Below are 23307 nucleotides of genomic sequence, written 5' to 3'. Positions count from 1 at the left end.
GCCCAGCCTGGCAGGCTGCCCGGAGGAGCGGGTCCGTCTCAGAGAGGCCGTGGCCTGACTCCTGATTCACAACTCCAAGCCTGTGCCCACTGAAGGAGCAGCAAGGTGGTGGGGAGGTGGTGGACAGACTCGGGATCTCTGGGCAGGGTCCCTGTTTGGAGACAGGAGCTTCAAGTCCAAGGGGGAAAAGGATTCTTTGGGGAGCAGCGTGGGCACTTGAACCAAGCTGCTAGCTGCAGTGACACCCAGCAGCCCTGGGGAGAGGAGCCAGCGTGCTCAGCCCCTGTGGCCTGCAGACCAGTGGGGAACGGAGGGGGCGGACCAGCTGGCAGGGAGAGCAGCAGGGGTGCCCAGGGGTGCCCAGGAGGTGGGGGGTGTGGGGCAGCAGAGGGGGACTCACCCCGTGTTTCACTGTCTTGGCGGCGTGGGCAGCTTTCTTCTTCGCGTCGTACGGCGTGAGGATATCAATGATGGCCATGAAATAGACCTCCTTCTTGGGGGCGCCTGCAGGAGAGGGGAAGCAGGGTAGGAGGAGGAGGGGGTGGGGGAACAACAGAAAGAAGACAGCTTCGGAAGCCTGCACACCTGAGACCCAGACCCATCCCGAGCATTCCAGACCTGAGGAGAGGAATGCTACTGCAGCCCTTCTCAGAGCCTTCAGAGCTCTTCTCTTGTTTGTGGACCGTCTTCCTACAGGTTTAGAACTGTGAACCAGGGCCGAACTCAGCCTCAGACATCCAGGACAAGCAGAGAGGGGAAGGAAAACCTGACAGGGAAGGACCCCAGGGCCCCAGGAGCCAGAGTGACTGGCGGTGGCTCAGGAGGAGAGCCTGCGGGCAGGAAAAGGCCAAAGTCAGCAGAGAACGAGGCAGGGGTCCAGACACCCCGGGAGGCAGCTAAACAACGGGCCTGAAGGGATTGCAAGGGGGCCAGGGCTAGGCAGGGCAGACGCGGGCCCCTACTTACTTTCATGGCTTTTCATGGCATAGACGTCAACAGAGGGGTCGAACTCCCCGGGGCCGAAGAAGCGGGGGAAGCTGAGGAGGTTGCCCGGGCTGTCGGGAGGCGTGCCGTAGGAGCAGAGCAGATTGCCCCCCAGCCCGTCGTTCTCACACTCCTCGTCCTCGGCCCGCTCCTCCACCTCCATCTCCTCCTGCTCCGCCCGGTCCACGTCGTGGATGCCCACCAGTAGGCTGTAGTCCATGATCTTCAGTTGGGCCAGGAACTAGGGGAGGTGCGGAAGGAGAGATGGGAGGAGAGGTTACACTGGGCATCCCTGGGGCTCCTGGAAAGGGGAGAAAAGGCACTCCCTTCAAGTCCATTCTCCAATTCTGAAACACAGGCGAGAACAAGCCATCAGAGTCTCTGCCTTGCGTGGGCTCAGTGTCTGGTGTGGCGGACGGCCACTCCCGAGGGCAAGGAGCTGTGGGAGCCCAGGGCAGCAGGGGGAGGGGTCTCCCTGGGGAGAGGAGGTGAGCCCGCCTGACGGATGAGGAGCGGTCCGGCAGGCAGGAGCTGCAGGAGGAAAGGCAGCAGGAAGGCCAAGAGAAGAGGCCCACGGGGTCTGGGATTGAGGGAGGCTGGGGCGAGTCTGAGTGAGGAACGGGAGGCTGCAGTGCACAGAGGCCCGTGGCCTTCAGGCCATAAATCACACCCACTGGGGGCCCGAGATCCGGTCTAGCAGGCTGGAGCCGGGATATTTTTTTATGATGAAGTGGGAAATAGAACAGAATATGTGAGAGGTCGCCGCGTGAAGTAGGTGGGACAGTGGTTCAGTTGTGTGTGTGTGCTAGGCTGGGAGGTAACACGTACTTCTCACTGAGGGCCACAGGCACAGCACTAACTCAGCTTCCTTTACCAGTCAGGATAAGAACAGGGAGAAAAACAAAAAGGAAAGGGAACAGCCCTGAGATGAGCCAAGCAACACTCGAACCTTTTCCCGAAGGTCCGAAACGGCTGTGGCGCAGGGTTCACACCTGCATGAGGGTCAGTGTCTTGTGATTCCCAGGCTAGGACTCTGTGACTTGAAGAACGAGAAAGTATGGGGCTGATCAGACGGAGCCAGCCAGCCAGAAATCCAGCTCAGCGATTACTGAGGCCGCAGTCACTGGTCAAATCCTCATTGAAGCGGCCTGTGACCATCATGCAGCACATGCTGGGCACTCTGCCATGGTCACCGGGAAACTGTCAGACAGACCACGGTGACCAGCACAGCCCCACACATAGGCCCCTGGGGTTCTAAAAGCAAAAGCAGCCCTGACGGGAGAAGATCTGCAGCCTCTCCTCTAGAGAGAAAGTTGGGGAGCACCATGCCAAGCACCTCCAGATGAGCCCTTCTCAAGATCCAAGGAGAGGGGTCTGAGGTCCCAGAAGAGAGAAAGGCTATGACCCACACCCGCTCCTATCCATCTGAGAAGACTCAGGAAGAAACAGGCAAGGGAAAACAAATGAAATGTGTAAACTGCCTTAACTTCCTCTCAGGAGAGTAGGGAGAAAGGGAGGACAGGGAGGAGAAAGACTCTGAACAAACTGAGAGGCAGAATAAAGGCACAGACAGAGCAGGCAGTGACGAAGGAAAAGCTTCCTAGAAAAGAAAGCCGTTTGCAAAATCTACACACAGCAACAGCATTCGCAGTGAATGAGTCCAAGAGCGGCGGTTAAATTTTGGTGCGCATTTGGTCAGATATTAATCTGGATGCATCTGTGACGGTGTCTGTAGATGAGATTAACATGTGACTCAGCAAACTAAGTAAAGCAGATTGCTCTCCCCAGTGTGGGTGGGCCTCACCCAATCAGTCGAAGGCCTGAGTGGAAAGAAAAGGGTGACCTTCCTATGAGTGAAAGGGACTCCTCCTGCCTGAGTCCCTTGGAGCTGGAACATTAGTTTTCTCCTGCCTTCAGATACAGACTAAACATTGGCCCGTCTAAGATCTTGAGCCTGCTGGTCTCTAGACCGAAACCACACTGTCTGCTCTCCTGGGTCTCTCCAGCCTGCCAACTGCAGCTCTGGGGGACTATCAGCCTCCATAACTGTGGGGGCCAATTCCTTATACTAAACATGGGGCTACCTGTCTAACTATTTACCCATCCATCCACTGGCACCATCTACTGGTCCTGTTTCTTTAGAAAATCTTACCTATTACACCAGTTGCCCTTTGATGGATGAACGGGTACACATATGATGCAATATTATTCAGCCTTAAAGGGACAGCCATTCTGAAAGGTGCTACAACACGCATGAACCTTGCAGACATTATGGTAAGTGCAAAAGCCTGACACAAGAGATAAGTACTGTGTGATTCCACTTACATATAAAATACTAGAATAGTCCGGTTCACAGAGATGAAAAGTAGCATGGTTCTTGGCAGGGGCTTAGGGAGAAGGAGAAGTGGGGAATCAGTGTGTAATGGGGACAGAGGTTCAGTCTGGGAAGACAAAAGTTTCTGGAGAGGGATGGCTGTCACAACTGCGCAACACGGTGACTGTACTCCATGCCACTGAGCTGTGTGTTTACAAATGGTTAAGATGGGAAATTTTATGTTATGTGTATTTTACCCCAATAAGAATAAATAAGAAAACACTTCCAAAAGTTTGTAGGATTTGGCCTTAATGAACAGCCTCCCAACTTATGGAAACAGGAGACACCGAGTTATCAAGTGGTCAGGTAACACATCTGCTATCTAGCACCTGTCCTCCCCAGAAGAACTTCTCTGCCTCGAGTCCCGCTCCAGCAGGAGGCCGCCGGGTGAGGGAAGAACCGGAGCCAGAGAAAGGCCTGGTTGGTGGCGCTCATGGCTGGCTTCCCTTTGCTCTGATGGCCAACACCCCCAGCCCCCAACGATGGGAACACCTGCAGAAAGGAAGTTTAGGGGTGTTTGAAAAAGGCGTTGGAATAGAACAGTGAGGGATCAAGGAAAACGTTCCAACTTGAGCTACAAAGACTACTGTTATGAACGTGCTGCTGGTGATGGAACCCTCACTGGCACCCACACCAGCCTTCAAATCACCAGCCTTCCTTTCCAGGAGTGTGGAAAGTAGTGAATTCAGTTTTTCTTTTCTTTTTTTTAAAGATCTCATTTTTAAGTAATCTCTATACCCAACACAGGGCTCGAACTCACAACCCCCAAGATCAAGAGTCACATGCTCCACCTTCTGAGCCAGCCAGTCTCCCCATGAATTCAATTTTTCTTAAGGTTTAAGAGGCTCCTGCTCTGGGGACAATAGGGGGCCCTCCTCAACCAAGGTGAAAATGAGGGTTAGTGGGGCGCCTGGGTGGCTCAGTGGGTTAAGCCGCTGCCTTCGGCTCAGGTCATGATCTCAGGGTTCTGGGATCGAGTCCCACATCGGGCTCTCTGCTCAGCAGGGAGCCTGCTTCCCTCTCTCTCTCTCTCTCTGCCAGCCTCTCTACCTACCTGTGATCTCTCTCTGTCAAATAAATAAAATCTTTAAAAAAAAAAAAAATGAGGGTTAGTAAGTACCTCTACGTCCCGTTTCAGTTTTTCCAGGAAGTTCTTTTTACTTTCCTCTCCCACATGCAGCTTCTGCCCTTCATTAAGGAAGTCGTTGTCTTTGAACGTTGGCAAGTCCTTGGCCTGGGAGAGCAATAGCAGTGTGAGGCCGGGTGGCCGAAGACACTCACCCCATGAGGTAAGAGGAAGGGTCCTCACAGCACAGAGGGGCAGCCTGTCCCATCAATGGGTCAGCGCAGGAAGCCGCAGTCCCAGGCCTCAGGCAGGCAGGGATGGCAACTAGGTGGCAAACGTCAGGCAGGGAGGACAGACCAAAGCAGGTCTTCCTGCTGAGCCTGGACTACCTCGGGACCCAGGCAGCCACACCCCAAGTGAGGCTGGCCAATGAGACAGAAACCACCAGGCCTGCAGGACTGTGGACACACGGCAAGGCTGGAGCTCGAGGCCGAGGCCAAGGCCAGGCGGGTGCCCAGTGACACAGCCCCGACCGAGGGCGCGTGTGGGAACCAGGCTAGGGGCTGTGATGGAGGAAGGGCCAAGAAGACTGACAGAAGGTATTTCTGATTCCAAGCGACCCAGGCCACACTTGATCAGTACCGGTCCCAGCATACCTTCTCTTTGTCGCTGGCTTCTCTGGCAACAGTGGAGCCCTGCAAGGACAAGAGCCGTCAGGAGAGATCCAGCTGAGGCAAACTCCGCTGGGCGGAAAACACACACCCATCTTTGGGGAGAGGCAGCACGTGAACTGAAGGAGGCTGGTTAGAACCCTGGAGGGGCCAGGGGGCAGCAGCTTGTTCACGTCCTCTGCCACAGACCGCTGACAGAGCTCTGATTAGGCCTGAGCTCGAGCTCTGCAAACAGGACTGTACCAAGACTCAGTCCCTGCCCTTAGGGACCTCCCTTCCAACAAGGGAGACCGGCATTAACAAGTGGTTACATGATTAACTAATCCATTAATCACACTGGTGCGAGGTGGAAAACGGTTGGACACACGAGAGCAGGTGGCACAGGGGTGGGTCTGGGCTGGGGGCGGGCAGCGGTCCAGGCTGGCTTCCGGCAGGAAGTGACATCTGAGCCGAGCAGGAAGAAATCAGGTGGCAGAAGGCAGAGACGGACAAAAGAACAGGGAGGGGAAGAGGCCAGGCGGCCGTGAGAGGGGCTGGGGAGGCGCAGAGCACAGACCGGGCAGGAATGGAAAGGACAGCACTGCGGCTGCAGTGGGGGGAGAGACAGGGGTGTGAGGTGACAAGTCAGGAAGCCGGCTTCCAGAACAGTGGAGCGCCGTGGCTCCCAGGTACAGGTGTGTTCCTTTCCGTGTCTAGAAATGTGCGTGTGCTATCAGTCCGCAGGGCCTGTCCCCCGGCAGCTGCCCTCGGAGAGCACACGCCCCCACAGGAGCTGAAGAACATCGACGGTGACATAAATAAGGCATGTTAAATAACCTCTTGTCCCTGTCACTTGGACTTCCAACAGCCTCTGACCCAGAGGAACTGGGCACATCAACTCCAGGGTCACCTGCCTGTGCTGAAACCCCTGCTCTCAGGCTTTCCCGTCATGGGGAAGCCTGCGGGGGGCGGGGGGGACAAAGCGCAGGAGGGCAGAGCCCGTTACCTTGAGGTCGTACTTGCGGTGTACAGTGAGGCGGTGGCTGAACACGTTCCTGGTGACCACCATGTAGGTCTCCACGCCGTCCACGGTCAAGCGGTACATGCCCAGGAATTGTGGCAAGAGTGTGTTGCCATGACACTCCACTATGAACTAGAGCAAAGGGAGGAAGGAGCGGCGGCTAAGGAACGATGGAAGGCACCGGACGGCTGGGGCTCTGCCCAGGCTCAAATCCCCCTGGGGAGGTCCAGCCTCTGGGCCAGTCGTTTTCAGAGGGGTCCTGTGAAGTCATGGGGGCTCCTCGGACTTAACGAGGCCACAGCCATCCCCACCCCCAGCCAGCCCTGCCAAGTGAGAGCTTTGGGTCTCCTATTCCTGGGCCGCCACTGAAACTTCCATGTGAAACCAGATTCTACTGCCGGAGATAAAGTGAGGCAGGCCTGTGAGCGGGCTACAGGGGAAAGAGGAGCGGCTTCCCCTCTGCCAGAGTTCTTAGCCATGCGGCACCCCAGAGGTTCCGCTGTAGCCCCGAAGACCAGAAGTCCCTTTTACCACCTCCTGGTGCCCCAGAGAGAAGGCAACATTCCCCGAAGGCCCAGGCACTAGGACCAGGGCGTTCGGAGAGCCGCCGGAGAAAGGAAGCGACCCTGCCCAGCCCCTGGGGACCTCTTTTAGAAGAAATGCGGCAGGTGCTACGGGAAGCCACTTTCCTACTCTGACAAGAAACAGCTGTTCCGCGGGATCTGAGTGAGTGAAGAATGTGCCTTCACTCTTGCTTTTTCTCCTGTTGCAAGCAGGCATTTCAGCTCCACACCCAGCCCTGGGGAAGGCCAAGTGCTTGATTCTCAGGAGGCAGGGACCACAGCAAGGGGCCCGATCCCTCCCCAGGGCCTCTGTCCTCCCCCAGCCACCCGTCCTCTCCCACCCAGGCTCGGGACTCACCATACCTGGTGGTATTTCTTTAGGATGTTGTGCATCTCGGCCACATCCTCACTTGACACAGTCTTGATGACAAAGCGTCGGTCGTAGGTGGTGAGGAAGCGCGTGCCACAGCGGCCCTGGCTGTCACTGTTGATGGGGGCGCTGCGCGTCACTGAGTTCTGAGGGATGGAGACAAAAGCGGGCTGGTCTTGGGAGAGGAATGAGGGCTCTGACCTTTACTTGGGCCAACCACATTGAGACAGGCGGGCCCTGACCCTCCCCTGGTGTCACGGGAAGTTCACTTCTCTCCCACAGGTCTTCCTGAAGGGTGACAAGAGTTGCTCCGGACCACCTGTTCCTGATCCCTGATCGGAGGGGCAGCGGGCTGGCTGCATCAACACTTCCTTCCTTCGGACCCCTGAGAATGACCCTGTCCACAAGATCCCTGCCTCAGGGATCCCTGCCCTGACCTGATGCCCACAGGTAACCTGACCTTGCATGAGCCATTTCACTTCTCCACTCCTGAATTTCCTGACCTGGAACACAAGGAGGCAGTCCAAGATGGTTTTCCCAGTTTCCTGGGGTGACAAAGACAAAGCTTAGGGACTAGTCAAGATGTCCAGCATAAAGCAGCAATGGACAGTAGTCTCTTTTTCCTGGACGTACCCCGGTCCTGGGAAACCCTTCCCACAGCAGACAGGTGCTGCTCGCCTCTCTGCCCAGCCCCTCTCCCCTCACCTCATGCTCTTGCTTGTCTGTGCAGAGCTATGAGGCAGTTCTGGGGAGCTTTTCTGGCTCTGCCACTGCTCCTCCTCGAGGCCCCATTCCCACTGGGCTCAGAGAGCAGTAGAAGCCTCTAGAGGGGGTGGAGGGGGAGGTGTGAGTCAACCAAAGGGATGTGTTCACCAAGCAGACGCTGGGAGAAGACCTTTGAAAGGCAAGGCAGAGAGGAAGCCCCAGCTGTCCCTGTTCCCAAGCAGACACATGTGGGGATCTGCTCGCAGAAAGGCCTCCTCTCTGAGCCCTTCCCCCGGCTCTTACCTAGGGTCGGACTCTCTGCCCTCCCCCGGTGCCTCCTCAGGAGACCCTGGGGGAAAAGAGGGAGTGCCACCCTCACAGGGAAGACTCAAGTCTGAAGTCTAAAAGGGCACCCCCAAAACTGAGTGTCCCCTATCCAGAAAGATCGAGTAGGCGCTACAGCGGAGGGCCTCGCTCCCCCAGCCTGGTCCTCCTTCCACAAAGCCGAGCAGGCCCCCAGCCTCGCTGGGAAGCATGCTCCCATCCCTGCCTCGTTTCCAGGCAGCGGGCTCCGGCACTCCACGTGGTCAGAATCCCCTGCCTGAACACCGCACGCCCTGCCTCTTTTAGTCGGGAGCACAGTCACTTGCCCACAAGGTTATTAGAGAAAAAAATGCGGACACGGAGAGGATGTGGTGAGAGCGCGGAGGGAAGGAGCCACAGCAGAAGACGGCTGAGCAGCCTCGGGTTGCAACAGTGACAGGTTATCAGAAAACCTCCAGCTCCAATCAGGTCATGGTTTAGCTCCGGGTTCGGTCCCAACAGAGGGGACTGGAGGCACCTCCCAGTACCTCTCAGGCACAGCTGTTCTTGAGCTTTCCGGCCTCCACATCCCTGTGCCCTCCTCTTGGGGAGAGCATCTTTGCGGGCCCCCCTCCAGAGTGGACGGGAGAGGAGAGGGGTCTCACCCAGGTGCCTCCTGCTCCTCGGGACCTACTCCGTGAAAGGCTTGCTAGGACCCGGCCGGGATGCTTTACAGTACTGCAGATTTGGATACCCGTTTTAGACCGCACTAGGCCGTGTGGTCCTTCCCCCGCACCCCCTTTCCCAGACCACCGCAGGTCAGCCGAACTTCGCACTGCTAGCAAGGTGAAGTGGAGAATTCTCCCACCGTCACCAGCAGGCTGCCTGCCAGTGGAAGAAGGTCCGCAGAAGGTGCTAGGTGGGGCAGTGACAGAAACCACAGCCTAGGAGTCAGACAGTAATGTCCCCAAGACTGGGTGGGAGGAGCGCTCCAAGCAGGCCAAAGGCTGCATCATCAGCCCTGAGAGGGGGCAGTCGCTGGCCACACGGGCCCCAGGGGAGGCAGCATGCACACCTGCCAAGGTCACACTCCCCTCCAAGTCTTCCTTTTCTACTCTGTCTTAACTGCTTTAAGAGGCCTCATCATCTGCTGGCAACAATACTCTCTTTTAAGAAGAAGAAGAGTTCCTGGGCTTAGACGGGGAACGTCAGACTGAGATGAGGCAGCTTCCACAGCCCATTCCCCTCCCTCTGCTCTGCCTCCCGGGGAGAGGAGACAGAGCACTTCTGGGCCCCAACCCCCCTCCCGGAGCCCGCTGGTACCGGGGAGAGACCCCCAGGATGGAGCAGGACAGGACAGGAAGACAGAGCACAAGAACGGGAGTCTTCCCTCTCCTTGTCCTGTGGCCTCCAGACCCCACTGCACTCCCTGACCCCTCCGACCACAAAGACACCCCATACCTGGTAATCCTGATCATCAATCCCAAACCTCTCCCGGAGATTCCGGAACACCATGGGGCAGTACTCCTTGAACTTAAAGCGGCTGGGGAGGTTCTCCCTAGGGCAGAGCGGAGAAATGTCTTTGTAACCCCTCCTCGTCCGCCTGATTCTTCATCCGAACTTTTCTGGGTTTGGGCCATAGGTCACCAGGATCGGAACAGTCTGTGGCGCTCAGAATGTAGGTTTCTAGGCCCCAGAAATTCTGGAGAGGAATCTGGAAATCGGTACTTTTAACAAACATTCCTGGTGATGCTGAGTGTGTTAAGAGTTTTAAATTTGGGGGCGCCTGGATGGCTCAGTGGGTTAAAGCCTCTGCCTTCGGCTCAGGTCATGATCCTAGGGTCCTGGGATCGAGCCCCGCATCGGGCTCTCTGCTCAGCAGGGAGCCTGCTTCCTCCTCTCTCTCTGCCTGCCTCTCTGCCTACTTGTGATCTCTGTCTATCAAATAAATAAATAAATAAAATCTTTAAAAAAAATTTTTTTTTCAATTTTTACGTCCCTGTGTTCATTTTGTAAAAATGAGTTGAGCTGTATCCTTAGGATTTGTGTACTTTTTCTGAGTGTACGTTCTCTTCTGACAAAATTTACACGAAAGGGGAAAAACCTCATCTGCTGAGAAGTGAGACGGAGCATGGGCCCCATTGCCCAAGGGCCGAGCTTACGCACGGGAGTGGCTGCGTGTGTACAGCTGCTGTGAGGCAGCTGGCAGTCTGATGGCTAAAAGGAGTGCCTTTTCTCAACCAGTTTTCTCCTCTGAGGAAGATTCTACCAACATGGCCTGAAGATGGTTACACCCACGAAGCCCCAGGCTTCCCTCCGGATGGAGGACGAGAGAGCTTTGGATTGAAGAGGTCCTCAGTCAGCTGACTGGGATCCCAGCTTTTCCAGAAGCCTTGTCTGTGGGCTGCCGGCACCAACTGCCACCCTTCCCGCTCCTTAGTCAATAAGCCACAGACTTCCAGGAGGGGAGAGGATAGCCCTGAAGAGTGGCCTCCTGCAAATCCTCTGTCTTTACAATGGTCCCCTTGCTCGGGGACACCCTCCAGGGACTACACTCCAGGATGACACACTTGGAGGGAATAAACAGCCGCGGCTTCTCCTGAAGGCAGGGGCCTCCTCTGCCTCCCCTTGGCACGGGCACTGTGGTCTAATAATTGGCACATCAACAGCCGTTGGGAGGACAAAAGGAATAAGGAAAGACAGAGAAGAGGCAGGATGCTCTGCTTTAGGCCAGGATGTCAAGGTGGAGCCTCACCAGAAGCCATGGACCCTGGAACAGGCGATGGTGCGATGTCCCCTCCCAGGGCCCTGAGCCCTGGGACAGAGCCCCCTCCTTTCCTGCCTCAGGCCCAAGGGCTGTCTCTCCTTCCTTGGGGGTACGATACTGTGATGTGTTTGATCTCTGTTCCTGTCTGAGGCACAGAGCAACTAAAACCGAATTTCTGAAGTCATAAGAGCAATAAACATGTCTTTTTTAATTCCTAACAAGCCCCTTTCAAGCACATCTGAGTTTATGTGAATAAGGTGACTTTTGGCGGAGGGGAGGGGTGCTTGGGTGGCTCGGTCAGTTAAGCGTCCGCCTCTTGATCAATCTCAGCTCAGGTCTTGATCTCAGGGTCATGAGTTCAAACCCTGTGTTGGGCTCCGCAATGGGTGTGGAATCTACTTTTTTTTAAAAAGGTGACTTTTGGAAAACCTCAAAGGTTCGGTGCTGGTTGGAACATTCAGTCCTACTCCCCTGACTTGCAAGGGAGGGGAGAGGGGCTGGAGGGTGAACCCATTACCAATTGCCAATGACGCATCAATCACACCTTCGCAACAAAGGCAGGGCTCTGGGAACTTGTGGGCTGCCGAACAGGTGCAAGCGTGGGGACGGGGGTGCACCCAGAGAGGGCGTTCCTGAGCTGTAGCCTTTATAAGAAACCAGTAAGCGAGTAAATAAACTGTTTTTCCAAGTTCTGTGAGCCGCTGTAGCAAACTAACCAAACCCAAGGGGGAAGGTTGAGGGAATGTGGGACCCACTGCAGGCTGGTCACTGACCCAGGGGACGACCTCAACCTGTGATTGGCATCTGAAGACGGTGCGGGAGGGGGAGCTTTGTGGGGCTGAGCCTGTGGGGCCCAACGCTGAGGCCAGCCACAGTATCGGCTCCCCGCCCAGGACACCCCGCCATCCCACACAACTGCTCCACGTGTGGAAAATCCAGGGAAGTGCGATGTGGTAGCGAGAGGCGTGAGAGCAGAGCACAAACCCAGGAGTTTTTCTTCTACACGGGTGGCTGGCTGCTTAGCTCTGAGGACAGAGGGCTTCTAGAATATGATGTTATTATTACATACTATGGCAGGGAGAGGCCACTATGGGGTGTTTTCAAACCGAGCTTCCCCTTCAGACTAACAGTCTGGAAGTGGTGGGGTGACAGAGCCCAGCTGAAGGGGTGCCGGGGACTATGAGGCCAGGGAAGGTGGCGCCGGGATGCAAGCGCAGAAAGGAGGGTGTGTGCAGCAAGCGCCTCCCCGGGGTGGCCTGCGGTGGGCTACCAGAGCAAGGCCTCCCGAGGCCTTAGGGCAGGACCCACCTGCTCCAGGTAAAATGGCTGCTCCAGCCCAGAGTCGCCCTCCAGACACCAGTGTTAGTCCCAGAAGCCACAGTGAACAAAAGTGGGAGGAATTACTTTGGAAGGCGCCCCTGGGCACCGTGCTCAGCCTTTGACCCCGGCCAGGAACATGTCTGGTAGCTTCTTGCCGCAGATGAAGATCAAGATAGGGCCACCGCTGTCAGCCTCCCACCAGACACCAGCTCGCTGCTCCCTAACCTGGCCCCAGATGAATCACCCTGGGTCGGGACACACGCCCAGAGGGACCCTGGAGGCGGGCGGATAAAGGAGAATGACAGAATGACACAAAGGGAAGAGGCACATAATGAATGGATCTTCCCAGCCAGTGTGTCTGCCGGGAGAGCCAGGTGTCGCTGTCACACCCTGCCAGGTGCCAGCTTGGCACGGCCATGCGTGAGTTCTCAGCAGCTCTCTGCCTTGAGGGAAAGGACTGTCCACAGAACCTGAGCCCACTCAGGAAGCCACTTACTTATTGAAGAGATGATTGTCCACCTTGATCTTGCTGTATGCTTTGAAGTCATCTGGCATTAGCATGACAGGCACAGGGACATTGCTCAACTCATTGATCTGTGAAGCAAGGGGAAAGGGAGAGCTTCTCAGCCAGGAGGCCACCTGCCTCAGAGACACAAGATGCTACAATATGAACACCACCATCTCACCAAAAGTATGTCCGTGGATTCCCTCCTTGTCTTTATTTCTGCCCTTCTCTTCAGAGAAGTTCCCAGTCTCATCTCTACCTACTACAGAGATTCTCCCCACCTGATAAACTCCGGCTCAAAAGGCACCTACTCCATGAAGCTTTCCATGATTATTTAGACCATAAATGTTCTCTCTGACCCTGGGATTCCTGAGGTCGTGTTTGTCTCCATCCTTTGGCCATCGTACAGCCTCCCTCACATTGTGGTATTAATGCTTATCAACCTCACAAGCTTGCTAGACTCTAAGTGAGGCCAAGATCGTATTACTTACTGATCCTTGTAAGCCAAGGTCATCTAACTGATCTCTGGAGGCTCCAAGGTGCTTGGCCCCATGGTCTGCATATGGCAAGTATTATATAAATATTTGTCAAATGTAGCAGTAAGTGGATCAATGAATAAATATCACACAACCTATGTGGGTACTGAGGCCTTCAACATTTTCCTACCAACTGTGGGTCACTCAAGATGTTGGGCTGGGGTAGGAAAAAAGCTGGATGAGTTTGTGTGGGTGTATAACTCATCTCCAAAGTAAAGGATTAAATTTAAAGCAAGAAGAAGAGGTAGACATCTGGCCACTGGCTCACTTTTCCCCTCCTGATTAAAACAGGGCCAGCTCCTCAAGCCATGTCCTGCCTTTGGCTGACTGCACGAGATGGGATAGAGTGCCTTGCCCCACCACAAACAAACCTTCCCATTGGCTTTCATTCCCCTTCGGGGAGCTGGAGGCTGGCAGGGAGCTGGCTTCCCATTGGCACAGAGCTGAGAGCATGTCTCCTGCCCTTCCCTGTCCCCAGCTTAGCCAATTAGTGGTCTAATTAGCCGCAGATGTCCTCTCCCTTCACAGCGGAGTATTTGACATTTGACCCTCAACCCAGCGGCCACTAATGCATTCAGGATTTACAGAGGAAACCCTAGGTCTGCCTTAATGGATGCGGGGGAGGGGACGCACAGCCTTATGTCTCCCGGAGACTTTCCTTACAAATCCTATTATCTCAATGAGGCCCATGTGGCAGGGAGGGAATAACTGAGACTCACAGGAGCATAAATGGGGGGAAAGAGCATTTAATTTGCTGCCCCTTTCATGCTCCAAACATTTTTTTTTTTTTAAGGTAGAAATGTCAGAGGATGGAAGAAGTTGGGAGTTAATGCAGGATCTGGGCTGGGGAACCACACTTTCCTAGAACTGGTGAAAAACCTAACTTGCTCCCGTGGAAATGAAGGTAGGCACAGGCATGTAGATGTCTGGGGAGGAGGGTGGCAGGGTATCAGCAGAAGCTGCCAGTGGGGCAGGGAGTCAATAAACTGCTGGCAAAAACTGATGGGCACAGACACCAGAGTATATCCTGCATATGAATTCCTCGAAGAGGGATCTCCAGTGAGAGCAATCCAGTAAGAAGCTGCCTGGGTTGGCCGGGAGCAGCTGACTGTAAAGAGATACGAGAGGTACGATTCTGGGGTGACACAAGTGTTCTGTTTTGTTTGGGGTGATCATTACATGATCAGATATACGTTTGTTGAAACTCATCCAACTGGACACTGAAAATCCCCAGCATTTAGGTCTGTGGCAACCACCACACTGGCTTACTGGCCACAGGACAAAAGCCACACCATCTCCCATTTCAGGGGGTGCTTACAAGGGAACCCGACTGTGAAGTGCGTGCCTGTGGAGGAAACCATTCCGCTTCCTGGTTTTCCTGCCAAAAGAAACCATTCACGGGAGCTGTCCCGCTTCCTTTTTCCTGGCATATCTTGCTTGGCTCGGACAGCTGAAGAAGTTAAGAAGTTCACGGCTCTTGTGTCATCATCCCACTTTGCCAGTTCACACCTCCACACCAGAAAGAACACACCGCACTGGCTCGAAGTGCATGGTTTTATACCAGAACGTTCCAGGACGTACTACTCATTGATTCTGCATGAGTCTACAGTCCAGATTTGGTGCCAAGGCCAAAAGTACCAAATGCTGGGACGTCCAGGACGGAAGCCCTTGCCTGACAGGGTCAGCTATGCCGGGCCAGGTGAATTTTTCCAACGGCAAAATTCTATTCAAGAATGCCCCATTCGGGGGCGCCTGAGTGGCTTAGTGGGTTAAGCCGCTGCCTTAGGCTCGGGTCATGATCTCAGGGTCCTGGCATCGGGTCCTGGCATCGAGTCCCGCATCGGGCTCTCTGCTCAGCGGGGAGCCTGCTTCCCTCTCTCTCTCTCTGCCTGCCTATCTGCCTGCTTGTGATCTCTCTCTGTCAAATAAATAAATAAAATCTTTAAAAAAAAAAAAAAAAGAATGCCCCATTCATTAATTTGCTATAACTTCTGGTTCAGCCTACTTCGAATGGTTATAAGTTGGCAGATTTTTAGATTTCCCTCCATCTCTCTTCTTGACTACACAGCCCAAAAGCAGGAAATTTCTGAGAGAATTTTTGGTGAACAATCCATATATATGAACTATGTAGCCTTGTCCCTCATTTCTACAGGGCCCCATGCAGATGATTCACTCTAGGGATTAGCTGTACTATTTTTTTTTTTAGTTGTGCTAACTTTTATAGCCCCAAAGAGTTTTATTCGATTTTAACTGAACAAGCACTTACTGAGATACCTACCACAGGCTTTAGTTCATGTTAGGGAGGAGGAGGTACATGGCGGGCGGTGCACACAAGAGGAATAGGAGGCTTATCCTCTTATCGGGGAGATGAGACAAACCCATGATACACAGAAACTCAAAGTCAAGTGGTAAACATGTAGTGCGAACACGGGGACAGACACATCCAGAGCAACAGAGGCTCAGATGGTGAGGTTAACAGAGTCACACAGACTCCTGGCTCTCACACATCAGGCTAGAAACAGGGCACCTCATGCCTCTCCTGGTATTGCCAAGAGCACCTGACACTGGACGAATCTACAACAAGATCATGTTACACCCCCACTTAAGGCCCGTGGCTCAAGTCATCAACCTTGGGGTAAAGTTTTACCTCCTAAGCCTGGCATGGAAGGCCCCTCCTGACCTGGCTCAGGCACCGCCGAACTCTATTGAGTTTACTTCTACTCAGGGTAGTGAGGGCCTTACTCTACACATGCCAGGACAGTGCCAGGGCCGGGGATCCAGAAACGGGAAGACATGGGCTCTGTCCAGCTGGGAAAACAGCAAAAAATACAGCGCAACGAGTGCTATGGAGTTAGAGTACAGGGAGGGGGAGAAACAGATGAAGAAATTGGTGCTGCCGGGGGGTGGGCGTCAGAGAGCCGCTTGCTAGAGGAAGCTGAAGAGAAATAAACACACGTGAGAAAGGCCTAGGATGGTAGTTCTCAAAAAAAAAAAAAAAAGACATGAAGGAAATCCCAGGCAGTGGGAACAGTCAGAACCAAGCCTCACAGCTGTGAAAGTATACTGCCCAGCTTAAGTATAGTGTGTGAGGGCAGTCTGGGGGGTGGCAGGGCAGGACAGAAGTGCTAGGGGGTGGACGAAGAGGACACAGGAAGAGCAGTGAATGGCCTAGTCTACTATCAATATTAATAAATAACAGCTGCTTCTTTTTATTGAATACCTGAAAGTGGCTGGGGCTTTCACATTACTATATATATCACAGAGAACACATATTCTGTGCTATCATTTCTAATGCTTAACTGCCACACAAACTGTTATTAATCTGATTTTGCAAAAAAAGTTTAGGATACCTTGCTCAAGGTCACACAGACAGGATGTGCTGAGTCAGGGTTTGCTCCCAGGTCTGTCTGGTACCCACAGCTTGGCTCTGCGTACTATGCTGTGTGAGCCTTCTTCTGGATAGCTACCTTGACTAAGGAAGTGTTCCCCCTTCCTTGCCTCTCTCCTAATAATCTGCAAGGAAAGTGATTTTGCTCATTTTATAGAACAGGAAAATGAAGTTCCAAAGCTACAAGAAGGGGCAGAGCCTGGATGTGAACTTAGATCTGTCCACTATAAAAATCTAGACTTAACTGCACAAGAAATGGGAAGTGCTCTCAGGTTCAAATCTGGGACCTCACATGATCAAATGGATGCTTTAGAAAGGCATCCTGGAATCAAAATCAAGCAAGGACTGGACAAGGCAAAAGAAGCAGCACTAAGACCATTTATGCGGCCATTATAAAATAGCTAAGGTGACAGACTGTGGCAGCAGGGACAGAAGAAAGGATAAAGCTAAGAGAATCCTTCAAGATCTGCCTAAACAACACCTCCTCTGTCACAGCAACCCTGTCTTCCTCTGTGCATCTTTATATCCCAAACAGCACATTCACTGGGGTAATGGTTTGCTCACATATTTCACTGTTGCACGAGGCTATGAGCCTCCAGAAAGAAGACATGATCTTATCCAGGCTTGTGCCCCTAGCACAATGACTGGCATATAGTAGGTGCATAATCAATGTTGGCTAGAGGGACAGATGGCTAGAAAAATGGGACTGAAGTATGGCTAACACCAGGATAAGGAGAAAAGAGACAGCAAAGCTGTTGTGACCATGCCAAAGACTCATACTCTGAAGGGTGAGAACAAAGGTTAAGTTGGCTGTGGAGGCTAAGACCTGACTTTTTTTTTTTTTTTAAGATTTTACTTACTGGACCACCTGGGTGGCTCAGTGGGTTAAAAGCCTCTGCCTTCGGCTCAGGTCGTGCTCTCAGGGTCCTGGGATCGAGCCCCGAATCAGGCTCTCTGCTCAGCGGCGAGCCTGCTTCCCCTTCTCTCTCTGCCTGCCTCTCTGCCTACTTGTGATTTCTCTGTCAAATAAATAAATAAAATCTTAAAAAAAAACAAAAAAGATTTTACTTATTTATTTGACAGCGATAGGGACCACGAGAGCAGGAACACAAGCAGGGGGAGAGGAACAGGGAGAAGCAGGCTCTCTGCTGAGCAGGGAGCCCAACGTGGGGCTCAAATCCCAGGACTCTGGGATCATGACCTGAGCAAAAAGCAGGCACTTAGCTGATTGAGCCAACCCAGGTGCCCTAGAAAGAGTCTGAAACAGCAGGGAGAAAGAAGAAACTTTATTTGGTAGACAAAGGGGAGTAACTAAGAGTTTCGAAGCATGAAAGTTCATGACTAAAGCGATGTTCCAGGAAGACGTGCCTGTCCTCTACTATCTAGCACAATCCTGGGCCAGCCCCCCTCCCCTTCAGCACAGTGCCCTTGTGGAATGCATATTCATCTAAGGATCACATTAAATACAACATATTCGGATGGGAAATCTGTTCGGTTTCACATCACGTAAGTGGTTTTTGGATTATCCACATGATTAACTCCAGGAGCCATCAGCATAAATAATAAGGAGGCTGACCAAGCTGAGTGAGAAATTTAGGAGCCCAGAATTCACTCTACGCTGATCCTACTAGAGATGAAAATTCAGTCACTAGTTCTAGTCTGCTGAACTTCTGATTCCAGAAACTTCTACTTCCGTGTCTGACCTTCATAGGCACCCAGGAGGCGTGGGCCAGGCATGCAGGTTCCCTGACTTGTCCTACGGTTCTGTGGGCGGCTCAGCGGCAGGCTGGCTAGCACTAACAGTCAGGTGTTACCTGCCCCCATCGGGAAACACAATGTCTTGAAAATCCCCAAGACCAAAGAAGTCCAAGTAAGAGCTCAAACTAGAGAGGAAAAGGGCAAGAACAGAGCCACAGGTGCCAACAAATTCAGTCCTGCGTTTATTCCTCCTTTTTCACACCACAGTTTTTCTTCTCTTCCTGTTCTCCGTGAGGTGGAAAGGCCTGGCGAAGGGCGGCCCACTAGAGCAGGAATATTTACTGAAGATTTTAAAGTCGCAGAGCAAGAGAAAAAGGCAGGTAAAAGAGGTTCTGAGTCTGCACTATGCAAAGAAAATGCATGGACAGCATGGGGGGTGGAGTGTGGGAGAGAAGTGAGCAGACTTAAGAATGAATCTGTTCCTTACACCATACACAAAAATTAGTTGAAAATGGATTACAGACCTAATTGTAAGCACTAAAACTGTGAGTTTGGGACGCCTGGGTGGTTCAGTTGGTTAAACGTCTGCCTTTGGCTCACGTCATGATTTCCCTGTCCTGGGACAGAGCCCTGCATCAGGTTCCCCATACCCCAGGCTTTCTATCTCCATAAATCAATAAAATCTTAAAAAAAAAAATAGGGCACCTGGGTGGCTCAGTTGGTTAAGCATCTGACAGCTCAGGTCATGATCCTGGAGTGCTAAGATTGAGTCCCGCATCGCATCGGGTTCCCTGCTCAGAGGGGAGTCTGCTTTTCCCTCTGACCTTCTCCCCTCTCCTGATGGCTCGCTCTCTCATTCTCTTTCAAATAAATAAATAAAATCTTTAAAAAACAAAAACTGTAAGAGTTTTTCTTAGAAGAAAGTACAGGAGTAAATTTTCATGACCTTGCGTGAGGCAAAGTCTTCTTAGATATGACACCAAAAAAGCAAGCAAACAAAGAAAACACACAAATTGGACTTTGTCAAAATTAAAAGCTGAGCTTCAAAAGATACCATCAAGAAAATGTAAAAGATAATCCAAAAAATGGGAGAAAATACTTACAAATCATTATCTGATAAGGGACTTGTACCTAAAATACACAAAGAACTCATAAATCAAGGGGCGCCTAGGTGGTTCAGTCAACTAAGCATCTGCCTTCAGCTCAGGTCATGATTTCAGGGTCCAGGGATCAAGCCCCGCATCACACTCCCAGCCTCCCTGCTCAGTGGGGAGTCTGCTTCTCCACCTCCTTCTCCCTCTGCCCTTCACCCTGACCCCTCCATCCGAGCTCAAGCTCTCTCTCTCTAAAAAAGAACTCTTGTAACTCAATAATGAAAAGTCAACCCAATTAAAAATGAGCAAAAAATGTTTTTAAAAAATTGGACAAAGATCTTGACAGACATTTCTATGACGAAAATATATAAATGACCGGAGCGCCTGGGTGGCTCAGTCAGTTGAGCATGAGCCTTTGCCTCAGGTCATGATCCTGGGGTCCTGGGACTGAGCCCCATGTGTGGCTCCCTGCTCCACAGGACGCCTGCTTCTCCTACCTCTGACCTACCCCCTGCTCGTGCTCTCGCTCTCAATCAAATAAATAAATAAAATATTTTTTTTAAAAAGAAAATACATAAATGGCCAATAAGTACATGAAAAGGTACTCAAAACCATTTGTTATCAAGGAAACACAAATCATAACCACAATGAGGTAACACTTTGCACCCACTAGGGAGGCTATGACAAAGACAGACAATTCCAAGTGTTGGCAAGGATGTGGAGAAAATGAAACCTGGTCTTTATCCTGGTGTTAGCCATACTTCAGTCCCATTTTCTAGCCATCTGTCCCTCTAGCCAACATTCACCGTGCACCTACTCTATGGCAGTCATTGTGCTAGGTGCATAAGCATGGAACAAGCACCCTGCTGCTGGTAGAAATGTACAATAGTGTCGTTACTTTGAAGAACAGTCTAGTAGGTTCCTATTGGTTAGATACAGTTACTGCCAGCTGCTCCTAATCCTTGTGATGACCTGAGTGAAGGTTCACGCATACCTGGTTCCTAACCCCGCCAACAGGTCAGCAAGGCAGGTCTGCCTCCTCTGGTCTCCACACCCCTCTCAGAGGCAATCTTTTCTCTAACTCCAGAGCCCCTAAACTGTATTTCATCCACTAAAACACTGGTGTTCTCTCTTTACTAGTTCTCCCCTGACAGATCTAAAGTCTTCGTCTTCTTCTTCTTCTTTTTTTTTTTTTTTAGTTTTATTTGTTTAAGTAAACTCTAAATCCAACATGGGGCTCAAACTCACCACCCACAGACCAAGAGCCGCGTGCTACTCTGATTGAGCCAGCCAGGCACCCCGATCCAAAGTCTTCTGACTTCTTCGCCTGTTTCCTGCAGTCTCCCTCCACAAAGTCCACTGGCTGCACCTCTTGGCCACAAGAGGAGCTCCTGGGATGACATGGTGGTCAGTCAACCATGTCAGGAGAGTCACTGACTTCTGCCCTCCATAAAGACATATCCATCCACCATCAGCCATAGACTATCATGCCCTAAACACTTAAAGGGGTGAGCAACTAAAGAATCAAAAAAATGTGCTATCTGAAGCCTCAGACTGCAAAAAGTGGCAAAAGTGGGCTTCTGAAGGAAGGCAACCTCCCAGGAAGCCTGGCAATACACCAAGAACTATGTAGTCCTGACCCCCTTGAGAACTGCAAGATTTTATACCACTCTTCTTTCAGGGACATGCCTCCATTTCCCAAATGCAGGACTCTAAAGTACCAGACTTTACACCAGGCCCTAATGAAGCACTAATGCTTGGGGCCAACTGAGCTGCGTCCACACCCGAGCGTACATAACAAGACCATCATCCCTACTATCATGGCACCTGGCTGAGAAACGGACTAGGGACCAGGAGGCACAGAAAGCGACACCTGCCATTCAAGCACCACCACGAATCACACAGCCCGACGTCCCAGACTGTGAGCTGCCTCTTCTGCTGCAGGCATGGGGGAGCTAATCCTCCAGCTGGAGCCTCCATTTCTCCATGTATAGAATCAGGGACCCAAGGTAGTTAGTGGCAATATTCCAAGGCAGGAGCTGTAAGATTCTCCACCAATTCTCTATATAGACAGGATGCTTTCTAGTGAGAAGCAGGCTGCAGGACAAAATCAAGGATTGACTTCCAGGCAGGGATACAAGGTCCACATTTTGATGACCCAGTTTCCCTCGAAATGTTGTCAGATGACCCCTGAGGCAGCAGGAAGCAGAAGAAACAAAGTCTACTGGACTACTACCCCAAAGTCGCTTCCAGGGGTCTAGGTACTAAACCCACGCTACTCCCTTACCCTGGCCAGGACTCTCACCTGAGGGAGGTTCCTGAAAACAGTAACCTGTCTGAGACCAAAACACCAACAAAGACCTCACCATAAACGTGCACTTTTCCGTATTAGATTGAAGCTCTTAACTCTCTGACTCAGACTAAGGTTCATGGATCTCCAGCCAACCCTCTCCAGAGGTTTGCTCCTTTACAAAGAAAAGCAAAAAGCCTTGCTGGCCCCAGGCCCCTCTGTTATCATTTGGTCTTGTGGGCTATTTCAAATGCTCTGAAAAGTCAGGGTGCCTGAAGAACTGAAATGCACAGGAAACCCAAGCCAATAGTTTCATCTTCCTCATTCCAAACTTGTAGTTGGTGAAGTTGGGTGTTTCAGGTCCTTTTACTTCCTTTAATCATTCCTGGTGTAGGGAGTCACAGTGCAAATGGTCAGAACGCAAGGAACAAGTGGTTGTAAAAGAAAAAAGAAAGACCCTAAACAAACAGGGCACAAAGTCCTCCAGCTTAAGCACCAAAGCTGGGCTCCAAATTCCTGATAGGACAATCTCAAAGCACCCCAAGGGTCCAGGGGACCACTCTCTCATCCTAACCTCCGACCATTATCACACCTTTCATGACCTTACAACAGAAAGCTCAGTAAAAGAGAAGTCAGCGTCTTTGACATGAACATCATAGGAGAATGCAGGAAGGCACATTATTTCTACTATGAAAAGTCTTCCTTATAATCAGGCCTCACCTTCTCTCAAATGGTTACATTCTCTCTTCTCCCTAACCCAGGAAGACCCTGGTAAAGTGTCTGTGATTCAAGGAAGCCTGTGCTTCTCCAGTTGATACATCTTGTTCGTGAAGAAAAAAAGGAAACCCAGGGAGGATTTCCAGAGTCAGGGGTGAGGAGGTCTGGAGGATGGGAAACTTCAAGCAGTCGCACCAACCAAATAACCAGAAATAGAGGAATATTCAGGCAGGCCAAGGCCACTTGCCCTGTCAACTGGACAGGGAGCTGGCAGCCAGTTGAACGAACAAGGGGGGAAACACATGCAACAAACAGGGAGAGGGGATGAGAGCGATTCTGCCGCACCCAGGCCTTCCCCCTGCGCTCCAGGGAGTGCCCGAAGCGAGCAAGCCCAACGTAGGAAGCCAGAGGGGCTGGAGGAGAGGGAGGGGGCGTCGGCATACCACTGTCGGAGACACCAGGCCTCGCGTGGCGCGCGGGGAGTGCACACCCGGCCGGGACGGCGAGCAAGGGTGGGGTGGGCGTGCAAGTGGCTTGGCGAGAGGCTGCGGGCGTCCTCAGCAGGACCCGCGGGGTGAGGGCCGGGCCTGCGGGGGGGCGTGGGAGCGCGCGGGGCCGCGCTCGGAGGGGCGCGCGCGGGGGAGCTGGTTACCGTGTGGTTCACCCCCCACATCAGGACGCTGAGGATCGGCTCGCTGGCCCGGAATAGCTTCACTTTCTGGCACACGAAATGCTTCTTCTTGGTCTTGGTCTTGCTGGCGCTGAGCGGCGCCACCGCCACCGCCGTGGTGCTGGTGCAGTTGGACGACATGCCCGGGGCGGCGGCGGCGGCGGCGAAAGGGGGGGGCGGTCGAGACGGCGCACAAGCCAGCGGCCCCAGGCCTCCCCGGGACCGATCCCCACCCCCGCTCCCTTAACGCGCCATGGTCGCGCCCGTCCCGTTACCTCCCCACCCC

The 23307-nt window shown here is 52.6% G+C and overlaps 1 protein-coding gene across 3 annotated transcripts in view; it reads right to left on the bottom strand.

Annotated features, from left to right (window-relative positions):
• Positions 1 to 23307, bottom strand: part of PIP4K2B (phosphatidylinositol-5-phosphate 4-kinase type 2 beta) — a 27483-nt gene extending 4176 nt beyond the window's left edge. The window contains exons 1-10 of one of the 3 annotated variants that reach the window (XM_059147672.1): positions 23004 to 23137; positions 22355 to 22454; positions 12620 to 12717; positions 9498 to 9594; positions 7022 to 7174; positions 6081 to 6227; positions 5081 to 5119; positions 4479 to 4592; positions 967 to 1225; positions 401 to 504 (exon numbers count right to left, since the gene is read on the bottom strand). In XM_059147672.1, coding sequence (XP_059003655.1) covers positions 401 to 504; positions 967 to 1225; positions 4479 to 4592; positions 5081 to 5119; positions 6081 to 6227; positions 7022 to 7174; positions 9498 to 9594; positions 12620 to 12684 — 978 coding nt within the window. In that variant the 5' untranslated portion in view covers positions 12685 to 12717; positions 22355 to 22454; positions 23004 to 23137. Of the gene's footprint in view, positions 1 to 400; positions 505 to 966; positions 1226 to 4478; positions 4593 to 5080; positions 5120 to 6080; positions 6228 to 7021; positions 7175 to 9497; positions 9595 to 12619; positions 12718 to 22354; positions 22455 to 22794; positions 22945 to 23003 lie in introns of those variants that run through there. The other 2 variants (XM_059147671.1, XM_059147673.1) reach the window with 2 other exon arrangements.

The sequence above is a fragment of the Mustela lutreola genome, chromosome 15, assembly GCF_030435805.1.
Source record: "Mustela lutreola isolate mMusLut2 chromosome 15, mMusLut2.pri, whole genome shotgun sequence".
NCBI lineage: Eukaryota > Metazoa > Chordata > Mammalia > Carnivora > Mustelidae > Mustela > Mustela lutreola.
Note: the sequence above shows the minus strand (reverse complement) of the source record. Positions and strands in the feature narration are given on the sequence as shown.